The sequence below is a fragment of the Branchiostoma floridae genome, chromosome 16 (genome assembly GCF_000003815.2).
Source record: "Branchiostoma floridae strain S238N-H82 chromosome 16, Bfl_VNyyK, whole genome shotgun sequence".
NCBI classification, from domain to species: Eukaryota; Metazoa; Chordata; class Leptocardii; order Amphioxiformes; family Branchiostomatidae; genus Branchiostoma; species Branchiostoma floridae.
In genome coordinates, this window is record NC_049994.1 from 13,685,781 (window position 1) to 13,698,318 (window position 12,538).

General features: G+C 45.4%; 1 protein-coding gene across 1 annotated transcript; it reads right to left on the minus strand.

Annotated features, from left to right (window-relative positions):
- Positions 1 to 4,920: 4,920 nt before the first annotated feature.
- Positions 4,921 to 11,938, minus strand: LOC118432794. Its single transcript, XM_035844414.1, has 8 exons — positions 11,784 to 11,938; positions 11,049 to 11,247; positions 10,632 to 10,742; positions 9,898 to 10,036; positions 6,987 to 7,101; positions 6,562 to 6,697; positions 5,993 to 6,103; positions 4,921 to 5,462 (listed from the first exon to the last, which is right to left on the minus strand). The coding sequence occupies exons 2-8, from the start codon at positions 11,228 to 11,230 to the stop codon at positions 5,321 to 5,323; spliced, it is 936 nt and encodes a 311-aa protein (XP_035700307.1). The 5' UTR covers positions 11,231 to 11,247; positions 11,784 to 11,938; the 3' UTR covers positions 4,921 to 5,320.
- Between the last annotated feature and the right edge of the window lie 600 nt (positions 11,939 to 12,538).

A 12,538-nucleotide genomic window follows, 5' to 3' on the forward strand; every position in this document is an offset into this window, starting at 1 on the left:
GGGTAAAGGGGCTGGGGAGGGTAAAGGGGTTAAGGGGGTAAAGCGGCTGGGGAGGGTAAAGGGGCTAAGGGGGGTAAAGGGGGCTAAGGAGGGTAAAGGGGCTGGGAGGTGTAAAGGGGCTAAGGGGGGTAAAGGGGCTGGAGGGGTAAAGGGGCTAAGGGGGGTAAAGGGGCTGGGGGGGGTAAAGGGGCTGAGGGGGGTAAAGGGGCTAAGGGGGGTAAAGGGGCTGGGGCGGCTGAGGGGCTGGAGGGGTAAAGGGGCTGGGGTGGGTAAAGGGGCTGGAGCGGGTAAAGTGGCTGGAGCGGGTAAAGGGGCTGGAGCGGGTAAAGTGGCTGGAGCGGGTAAAGTGGCTGGAGCGGGTAAAGTGGCTGGAGCAGGTAAAGTGGCTGGAGCGGGTAAAGGGACTGGAGCGGGTAAAGCGGCTGGAGCGGGTAAAGGGACTGGAGCGGGTTAAGGGGCTGGAGCGGGTAAAGTGGCTGGAGCGAGTAAAGTGGCTGGAGCAGGTAAAGTGGCTGGAGCGGGTAAAGGGGCTGGAGCGGGTAAAGTGGCTGGAGCGAGTAAAGTGGCTGGAGCAGGTAAAGTGGCTGGAGCGGGTAAAGGGACTGGAGCGGGTAAAGCGGCTGGAGCGGGTAAAGGGGCTGGAGCGGGTAAAGGGGCTGGAGCGGGTTAAGGGCTGGAGCAGGTAAAGTGGCTGGAGCTGGTAAGGTGGCTGGAGCGGGTAAAGTGGCTGGAGCGGGTAAAGTGGCTGGAGCGGGTAAAGTGGCTGGAGCGGGTCAAGGGCTGGAGCGGGTAAAGTGGCCGGAGCGGGTAAGGTGGCCGATGAGCTGGGGCGGGTAAAGTGGCTGGAGCGGGTAAAGTGGCTGGAGCGAGTAAAGTGGCTGGAGCGGGTAAAGGGCTGGAGTGGGTAAAGAAGCGAAGGCTGCGAAGAGAGAGTAGTCGGCCTACCCAATAACAATTATAACAATAGAAAATAAAAATAACTTTTACCAACCTTTTTCACTCGTTCGGTGTACTCCAGGAGCGTCTCATTGTCTTCAATATTGCTGAAGATGACTTCCTTCACCTAATGAATAATTGGGTAGTGGTTAGAATCTTCACACAGCTACATTATCATAAAGCCAGGCGACGTCGACCAATCAGGGCAGCATTTCATGTTGGTTATGACACGTCATTCACGGTCATTATATTGCTAAATAGCCTAATTAATGACCACTTTGACGATACCATCATGCAGGGGAGTAGACTCTTTTTTACCAACATTTGTAGCACGTTTCTTCTTTGAATATAAACTGACATAACCTCTTAATCTGTGAGCAAGAAGGACAGAAAATATAATTCGCGCCACCCCTATTTGTAAGTGGACTAGTCAACGCTGGCGCGCATTCGAACTAAACATAGGGAATCATAGGAGGAATTGATCACAAACAGTGACATTACGTAGGTGCAGGTAGTGGTGGTAAGATGTTATCCACGCATCTCGTTTATGCACTACTATATAATATGATATGATATGATATGATATGATATGATACTGATATAATATATAAACCAACAAGCCACAGTTTCAGATAGCTTTTAGACTACAGCTTGTAGACATGTTCTAAGTTCTACAGTATTTCTTTGTCTGTCCCCTTTCATGTTACATTGTCACATGCAATTAATCCTCGGGCAAGAATCTGCAATAAACTTTTCCACTATAACGGCCGCCAGGTACGGAGCTGAGTCGTCACAGCTAGACATATGACAATGTGGCACTTGTGAATTATGGCACCGTATACACCTCAGGCCAGGTCATTAACCCTTAATTGTTACGAGGCGTTAATTTTCACATGACGTAATGTAGGGACAGCACTGGTCACATTTGCATTCCGGTGAATTGCAGCTCAAACGTTTTCTTCATGCGCGCTAAAGGGCACAAGATAGAAAGCCCGACTAAACGCCTGAAACACATCAAAGACAGTCGGAAACGAACCTCTGCCTGGAGAGTAGTGGAATTGGCCAGCTTTGGTGCCTGAACCACGCACAGCACTCCCGCCCAAACACACACACCTCCCGGCTCACGTACCTGTACATCCGGGCATCTACGTAACTCCTCAGCCTTCTCTTGGTCCGCGTCATGGAACGGAAGGAGCACAGAGACATCCCGACGTGATGACGTCATGGTCTTTTCCCTCGACTCAAGATATTCAGATCTGGATCGAAATCTTGAATAAGACATACTTCTTTGAATATAAGTAAAGCATAACAATGTAGGCATAGACGGACCTAAGGTCTAAGGTAAGATATATACAATGTATAAGCAACTGGCAGATTTTGGAAACGGGGGGACGTTTCTGTAGTATCCACTACCTTTTAGTTATTGAATGAATAACTCGACCCCCTAGCGCTGATCTTTTACCGCAAAGTAAATCTCGTGGCCGTCTTCGATGTATATGTATTTTTCCACCGAGGGAAATAAACGTATATGGTTTTCTATACCAGTCAACATTCAACTACGACGTACTTACATAATTACGCTTTCTACGGTGTATATGGCTTTCTATTCAGGTCAACATTCAACTACGCCGTACTTCAGCCAATTACACTACACTAAACTACAGCATAGTTCGACGCATTTTGGTGACCTCCGGTGTAGTTCACACAACTGGCTCCAATACGACTTGACTTTCGGTCCAAGTACGTGCCTGAAGTACGGTCTGACTCAACGACGTCGTGATAGCCAAAGCCTGACTAAAATCACTCTCCTAGCCCGACAGTTACCGCCCCCTCATTAACCGCAGTCAGCAAAAGATTGTGTAAACACGGGCTAGTAATAACCAGAACGGCGTAATCTCAGCCATACTGCGACATAGTTGGACACAACGTCTTACCCCACCAATTTGTACATCACCTTGACACATAACACATAACGTTATCGTATTCTCCCCCTGAATACGCTACACTGAGAACAAGATAAAGTCCCCAAAAGTCCTAGCTCAACCGTTTCCATAGCCTTCTCGGCGAAGGCAAAAATGTAAAATGAATGGCCCAGATTATATATGTTACTTACAAAAAGCAACCGCAGACCCACGCAGTTCTTCTGAATTCTTGTGTGTCTCACATACGACTGTATCATAGAAGAAGTAAGAATCAAACCACCCAAGCGATAGAATGTCTGGATTATAATGAGGTACATTCACACTCGAGCCTCAGGTTGGACCATAGGACAATGTACCACAACTCGTCCAACCAGAAAAGTAGCCTTAGTCCCCGCCTCTATGTCCTGTTAAGGGGGACATCACAGAAGGCACTCCATCCAAGAAACCCCCTACAAGAGACAAAAGATGTGACTTCTACGTGTAATCACCTCGTCCTTACCCTATAATTAGTGCGGCCTCGGATCATTAAAAATCTGCTTGAAGAATATAACTTTGATAAATCCCAGGATGGAGTTCTAAACCTTTAGTGCATGTCTAACAGTGTTTTTATTCAATGAAAATTGAAGTTACATCTATGGCTGTTCCAACAGGTTTGAAGTCTGACTGTCACTAAAAAAACATTACCAGTCAAAATTCAACTACGACGTAATGACGCTTTCTTCGACTTAGCTCACCGAACCGTGGTTTTCTATACCAGTCAAAATTCAACTACGACGTACGTACTTGCGCTTTCTACGACGTAGCTCACAGAACTGGATCCGATACGGCCAGAAAGTACATCGTAGTTGGTCTGAGGACCGTCTGGCTCAACTAAGTCGTAAATAATAATCCTAGCTTGACTAAATCGCGCTGCTAGCCCTACAGTTACCGCCCTTCATTTACCACATCCAGCGAGAGATTGTGTATTTAAAACACAAGTTAGTAAGTGTTAAACAGCCCAAACTTTGTATCTTCAGCGATGCTGGACTACTACTACTACTATGATTTGTACCTCAGCTTGACACATAATTTTACACCGATTTTCCTACAACTACACTACACTGGAACAAGACTTTAGTAACATTCCAGCGCATCGCCATTTTGAAAACCACATGGATCCCCTAAGGGTAGGGACGTAGGGTTTTGGTCGTTTATAATAAATCAGCGGAGGAGACATCAGTACATGCTTCACGCTTTCTGAAATAATATCTACTTACATGTGTGAACGTGATAACAGTAACACTTGCATGCTTTGGGGTTTTTCAAACCCTGTTCACAGCGACGGAAGACAGATTCATTCCTTCACCTAGAATCTGTACAAATACCTTATGTTCCCACCTGTGAGACAATGTTGGTGACAGCGTCAGAGATCACACCAAGGACGTTCTATCTGATAGAACGTCCTTGATCACACGTAATCTGTCAATGCTGTCTAACCGGTTAACCTGTCTGGCGTTGTCTGTAGATGCGATTTAACCTGATATCAACCTGTCTCTTCACTTGGCTTGAGGCAAAATGTCAAAAGTCAACCACCTTGTTATCACCAAGCACAGTAGGGGCATCTTCTCTGGATAGTTTTCAAGAGCACTTGCAGATAGATGTGCAAAAGTTAGGTGTGACGGGTCGTTCAGTGTAATATAACCAGCTGCTGCCGCGCCGCGTGCCTGCGAAGCTGGTGTGTTACGCCGAACGGTGGTTATACCGGCTATATAGATACAGATACGGATACAGATACAGAACCTGAAGCACTGACGTTGAAAACATTGATGTGCATATCAGGACTTAACTTGCATAATGAATGAAAGTTCACCGTATTCCATGTCATTAAAGACCTCGCTTACTAACTTCTTTGCGTGCGTGTGCTTGCTATTTGCCATTAAACACAACGGAAACCATTTACACTATGCATCGGGCATGTTAAGTCGATACTCTTTTCAGCGACCACCTGTCCAAATCGACCGCCTTTTTTCGGTCCCCCGGGTGGTCGTCTTGGAAAGTAACCGACGACAAGAAGCACTTGAAATTGTTATTGCATTATTACATTTTATTGCAACTCGAGAAAGGGGTATATAATCATTTACACGTGCACTATATTTGGCCTACAAAGACTGTTCGATATGGAAACAATGTACGTACACTCCTAAAATAGGTGCTGCATTCTGCGGAATAGAAGCACATTACATGTTTCATTACATTTCATGTCGGTTAGCTGACATTGGCTGATCTATATCACTCGCGTTTGTTAACGTTAAAAGAAGCAGAAACATTTGTAGTAGTAGTATTACGTATAGATACATAGACACACATTACAGGTGCTACTTCCGCAAACTTCTATAACTGTTGGTATCTTGTTGGCATTCTTAAGGCCATCTTAAGAAGTGATGTTGTCCTGAGCTCACAGTCCCGGACGCCAGGTAGTGGAATCAGTAGCGGTCGGGTAGCCCCGCCGGGCGGTAGCGGTTGGGATCGCCGCCGTTCCGCCCCCACTCGTTCGCTTCCTGGTCGGCACGGGTGTCCGCCTCCCCCTGGCCGCTCAGGCCGCTCTGGTATCCCTCCCTGGCATTGCTGTGGCGGGAGAGACATGAAACGCGTTTGAAAATTCAGTTTAAGATTACAGGAGAGCTCTTTTTCTTGCTAGAAGTAGAAATATATTGCATTATACTATTAGATATTGTGTGAAAGTATGTGAAAGACCAGGGCGACTTGGAAAGATGCTTATGCACCTGTTTTGTCCTCCTTTTCACTTTCCAAATAAAGTAAGCTCAACAAATGTAATCCCCAATCAGACAGAAGACATTCAACTACAACAGTCCGCGTTGTAGCGACTGTTAGCCTGGTGTTCAGCCGTGTTATACTTATAGCTCCCGGGTCTGTCCTCTCCGTATAGGCATTTGCGAAGAGGACAGATGGAAGAGCACAGCTGTAATGCTGCTGGATACAAGGCTAGCGACTGTTGGAAGCGAACTAAAGCTAACATGACTGTACTCTAGATTAGAATCACTATTAAAGAGGCAAGATAGAAATTGAAGCAAGAAACGAGTGTCTTCACTGCTCGACTGCCCTTTGGAGGTCGTACAGTAACCAAGGGGCCTCACCTGATGACCTCGGCGGCCCACCTGCCGCCCGGCCCCCGCTGAGCGGCGTCGTAGTTCCCCCGGGCGTGGAAGTACTTGTCGGAGTTCTTCCAGTTCGACTCGCGCATGTCCCTGGAAATTAAAGGGGGAGGAAAATGAAAACATGTGCAGGTTCAGCTTTCAGGGACTGGAAATGATATATTCTAATGGCTGTAGCAAGTAGAACAGACGATATGTACAAACACCATGCAGATACACACACACACACACACACACACACATATATATATATATATATACACAAACAAACACAGACACACACATACATGTACACACACACAATAACACACACACACACATATATATACAAACACAGACACACACATACATGTACACACACACACACTAACACACATATATATATATACAAACACAGACACAGACATACATGTACACACAAACAAACATACACATATGTACATTCATACATGTACACACACACACGCGCAAACATACGTACAGATAATTACAGAAACATATGCACACAAACGCACCCAACGCGTCCGTTTGGCACCTACTAACCGACTCACCTATAAGCGCTGTACATGTCCCCCGCGCCCTGTACAGCTTCTACAGCTCTGTCGAACAACCAGGCGTCTGCGCATGCGCAGGCTAGCACAACACACACAGCGAAGAGCAGAAGACGCATGTCTGGGATATGTGCAGCTGTGGGAAATACAAACGTGCGAAATTGTCAACAATAACACTCAAAAGAGTTGTAGAAAATGCTTCGTTGATTGGTACGAATCAGTTTCTCCTAACACCTGCTTGGAGATTTATATTAACAAGGTCAATGACCGCATACAGTGCCCACCAACAGCAATGTACCTTGCGTAAGTCTCTAAAACACAACTTCAACAGAAAAGTCGATCGTCATCAAAACTCAAAAATCATCTAACAAAGACTGTTACACGCGAGACTAGAATGTTTTGAAATGCAAAGATTGCGTCCTTACCTTCAGGTACAGAGAAACTTGACTTGAATCGCCGTCCGGGCGGGACTGGTGTAGAAGACTTGACGCGAGTTGTACGGTGCAAACCCCGAACTGCGGCGACTTCTTCACCGCACTCCTTTTATACACACTGCAAACAGGAGGTTTTTCCGGGGATTACTCAGAACGTTTGAGGAAGTAAAATTTCGCTGACCTATGAGGAAGTAAATTCCTCTTGCCCAGCTGTACTTTAGCTTACTCAGCACAAGTTACGTGCACTGCATGCACGTTCAGCTGACTTGGTTTTAAGAAAGGAAAATCTACGTCGTGCTGTCTTTTGTTTTAGATTCTTCAGCCACACTACCGACTCTGTGGTCTTTGGAAAGGGCACTTCACACGACTTTTTTTCACTCCACCCAGGTGTAAAAATGGGTACCTGACTTCAGTTGGGGAAGTAAAAGGCAATGGAAAGAGAAGGAGAGTGTCGTGCCCAAGACACAGTGGATAACTTCCCATCACCCCCACGGCTTTGAAAAGGCAATGGGACAACCTTTATCTTTGTAACAGACTCCCAGCATCTGCTTGTAGATATGGAGCATGAGTCTCAGCTGTGCAAAGGCTACAGGTCATATATGTTGAAGCTAGCAGGAAGTTGTCAAACTTTTCATCGTCTCCAAAAGTTGACTGAAGGACTCGCCTGTTGCTGAGGGCGCTGTTTCCAAGAATGTGCAACTCCGCAATAACTTCGTGTTCTTTCATGTCACTCATATGAGAGAACTCTCACTTGAAGCATAGACTAGAGATGAGAAATACCTTCTTATATTGGTTAGACTTCGGTAACGAAGACCATCTAGGGATGAGAAATATAGCCCACAAAAAAGACATTTAGATATAATTCTGTACTACTGAACTTGACGTGTGTTGTAATGTACAAACCAAGTACTGCGATAACTCCTTCACCGTACTCCACTTATTCACAAGGCAAACAAGAAGGGGGTTTCCCGACGGTAAAAGAGACACATAGCCCAAATAAAAGACATAGTATCATTTATATTACATGAACTATTACATATTATATTCACAGGGACGGAAGACAGATTCATTCCTTCACCTAGAATCTGTACAAATACCTTATGTTCCCACCTGTGAGACAATGTTGGTGACAGCGTCAGAGATCACACCAAGGACGTTCTACCTGATAGAACGTCCTTGATCACACGTAATCTGTCAATGCTGTCTAACCGGTTAACCTGTCTGACGTTGTCTGTAGATGCGATTTAACCTGATATCAACCTGTCTCTTCACTTGGCTTGAGGCAAAATGTCAAAAGTCAACCACCTTGTTATCACCAAGCACAGTAGGGGCATCTTCTATGGATAGTCTTTTTTTTAAAGAGCGCTGGCAGATAGATGTGCAAAAGATAGGTGTGACGGGTCGTTCGGTGTGATATAACCAGCTGCTGCCGCGCCGCGTGCCTGCGAAGCTGGTGTGTTACGCCGAAGGGCGGTTATACCGGCTATATAGATACAGATACGGATACAGATACAGAAACAGAACCTGAAGCACTGACGTTGAAAACGTAGATGTGCAAATCAGGACCTAACTTGCACAATGAATGAAATTTCACCGCATTCCATGAAATATAATGACTGTCATACTGACTTCTGTAACTGAGAAAGAGAGGTACGCTAGTGTTGTATATCGTTAGATACATTTGCATAAATGCATGCCTAATTTGCACAACTGACGAGGAACGAGATGCTCATTAATAACTATGACCTCATGAGTTATGTAAATTGGGCGTTGAATTGTATGTTTCATCTCTAATAATATTCACCTTTTTTAAATGCCACAAGTATCAAATTCACGCCATGTATATGTACAAATAAAGTTCTATACTGGTTGAAGCAAATCTTTGGATCATAAGTACAAAGTCTAGCGATTCTTCACTGTTAACCGCAGTCATTCTCTCTCATAACGCGAGGAAAATGATAAAGTACTTGCGCCCTTGCAACTAAACTACGAAAGTAACTAACAACAGTTAACTGACCACAAATTACAGTGTGACGAAAAGCACTTGAAATTGAAGGTCATTTTATTGAAACTCGAGAACTGAGGGGTCTACATATCATATCATATACATTTTCATTTCAAGATCAGTTAGCTAGCACTCGCTAACACTATACTTGCGGTAGACAGAATCAGAAACATGTTTCAGTTTGTAAAACGGTATACAGAATCAGAAACGTTTGTAGTAGTGACGTGTAGATATGTAGGCATGCATTACAGTTGCTACTTCTACAAACTACATGTACTTTGGTATCTTTGAATTCGTAACACGTCAATTTGCGATCGTGCGACAATCGTACGACGTATGTAACCGGTTCCGTAAGCTTAAGGGCGCGATCACGTAGGTCGTGCGATCGTCGTACGATTTTAATGCCACAGGATTTTCAAGCAGGCCGTGACAGAATCAACCATCGACATAGATCCAAAACAGCATTTTGTGTACCAAGACAGTTGAACATTGCAGGAGACGTACATTTTTGTCCTCCAAAATGCCAGAAGTTAGCGATCGTTCAACGATCGCACGACCTACGTGATCACGCTCTTATTTAAAGTGATCAGTTGTCCTGAGCTGTCGCCGGCGGGACTTCATGCAGAATCAGTAGCAGTCGGGGAGTCCTTATAGCATTGACACACTCATTGTAGGTTGTCCTATGGTTTTGATGTAGAATTTTGAAGCATATTGCAGCGACAGAACCAACCTCACACAACGGTCTAAGACAGCACTGCTTCCATACCAAAACAGCTGAATTTTTCAAAACACATGTAAAACTAAGCTAAGAATGCTTTCAATTTTGCAATCGTATGTTGAAAGTAACACGGCGCTTGAGTAACCATTTGTCCGACTGGACGTTAGTCGACAGAATCAGTAGCGGTCGGGCAGTCCCTCCGGGCGGTAGCGGTTGGGATCTCCGCCGTTCCTGCCCCAGTTGTTAGCCTCCTGGTCCGCACGGGTGTCCTCCTCTCCCTGGCCGCTAAGGCCGCTCTGGTATCCCTCCCGGGCGTTGCTGTGGCGGGAGAGACATGAAACGGGTGTGAAAATTCAGTACGGGAGAGCTAGTTTTCAATCAGTTATCAATTCGGGCAATTGTACGCCATATATTGTATCACACTATCAATATTGCGTTAAAGTGTGGAAGGGCGATTTGGAAAGGTGTATGCACCTGTTTTGCCCTCGTGCAGCAACCATTACTGTATTAGTCTAGTATCCAGTCGTATCATAGCTCCCAAGCTAGTCTCCAAGCACACCCTACTATGCCTTAGAAATAGTATCAAAGCTGGCCAGGGACTTAGTATAGCGGCACCAGGTGCCCGATTGACTCCCTTAGCCGGCTATCTCCCTTTGGCCGGCTATTCTCCTTTGCCAGCTTTGATACTATCTCTAAGGCACCGTTGAGTCTGCTTGGAGACTACTAGTATCCCAAGCCTCTTCTGTCCTCCAAAGTAACGGAGAGGACAGATTGAGAGTTATGATACGGCTGGATACCAGGCTAGCGACTGTTGGAATAAAGCTAACTGGACTCTAGATTGGAATAACTACGAAGGCAAGATAGAAACTGCAAACAGCTCTTTAGGGGTCGTACAGTAGTCAAGAGGCCTCACCTGATGACCTCGGCGGCCCACCTGCCACCCGGCCCCCGCTGAGCGGCGTCGTAGTTCCCCCGGGCGTGGAAGTACTTGTCGGAGTTCCTCCAGTTCGACTCGCGCATGTCTCTGAAAAGGGACATGAAAATGGAAATGTGTAAGTCCAGTTTGAAGCAAAGCTTATATCCCACCAGTCGAAGCAGAACAGATGACATGTACGGTATAGTAACAATGTGTGCATACCGTGATACCGAAACACACACACAATAATACAATCATACACTTAAACTACTAATGCAGAGGTTAGGCTCGCGGCCGCGAAACGTAAAAAAAAAGGTACAAAATAAAATAAAAACGTAAAAAAAACAACCGGAGCCTAACATTTGCTTGGAGAGTACACTCGAACATACATACACACGTGCACACAGTACTGACCTGTAAGCGCTGTACATGTCCCCAGCGCCCTGTGCTGCCTCTCTAGTCCTGTCCACAGCCGACCCCACGGCCTCTCTCGCCCTGTCAAAGCCTCGGCTCACGGCGTCCCCAACGCCACCGAACCAGGCGTCTGCACTTGCGCAGACTAGCGCGACACACGCAGCAAAGAGCAGAAGACGCATGTCTGGGATGTTTACTCCTGTGAAACGTGCAAAACTGTCAACCATAACAATCAAAAGAGTTGTAGAAAATGTTAATTTGTGCTCACTTCAAATTTGAAATCTGAGACATAAAGCAAACTTTCAAATCAACTACATTTGGCTTCGAAAGTTTGTCTAATGACCAAAATATTTTCTTCTTGTAAGAAGCCATTTTCTGGCAAAATCGGTATGCTGATACAAAGAAAACAGTGGATAGTTCAAGATAACCTCTAAGCAGATGTTAGAAGTGGCGTTCATGTTTAACACTTTCCGTAACTACTTCGAGGCAGTCTCAGGAAGTTATGGCTCCCCATAACATCTGCTTGAAGATTGAAATACACGAGGTCATTGACCCCATATATTGCCCACCAACGACAATGTACCTTGCGTATCATTTTTTTTAGCAGCGAATGAGTCTCTAAAACACAACTTCAACATAAAAACCAATCGTCATTAGAACGCAGAAATGTATGACAAAGGTGGCGAGGCTATGAAAATAATAGAATGTTTTGAAATGCAAAGATTGCTTCCTTACCTTTAGGTACAGAGAAACTTGAACTTGAATCGCCGTCCGGACCGGACTGGAGTAGAAGACTTGACGCGAGTTGAACGGTAAAACCCCCGAACTGCGGCGACTCCTACACCGCCCTCCTTTTATACACAGGGCAAACAAGAAGGGGTTTTCCCAGAGGTTACTCGGAACGTTTGAGGAAGTAAAATTTTGCTGACCTATGAGGAAGTAAATTCCTCTTGCCCAGCTGTACTTTAGCGTACTCAGCACACGTTACGTGCGCTGCATGCACGTTCAGCTGAGTTGCTAACAAAAAATCGTGCATCGTGCGGTCTTTTGTTTTAGCTTCTTCAGCGAGCAAAGGTCCGCACGGTCGTTGTGTAAATACTTATTGTTGCAGAAGTACATGCCTGCTTTTCAAGAGCATGCAAGCTCATGACAAATTGTCAGAAAAATACTTCTTAATCCTCCTGAAAATATCAATAGTAAACATACCACACTTTGTGCTAACTGATGAACAAAGAACTAAACAAATAAAACACGTATGTATGAATAAGCAGATATGACCCTCTTGGCAAGTCGTCTTTGTGGGGCTCAAAATTGTAGGAGATTAAAATTCTTCATATAAGTTCATCTCCAAGCAGACGTTGGGAGACAAAAAGGCGTTTCCAAGCTACCCGTTTCGTGTGGCGTAACTGTAGGGTTTTGGCCCAGAAGCCAGAGGTTCAAATCCTGGCATGCATGCTACCGATGTTGTGTCCTTGGAAAAGGCACTTTGC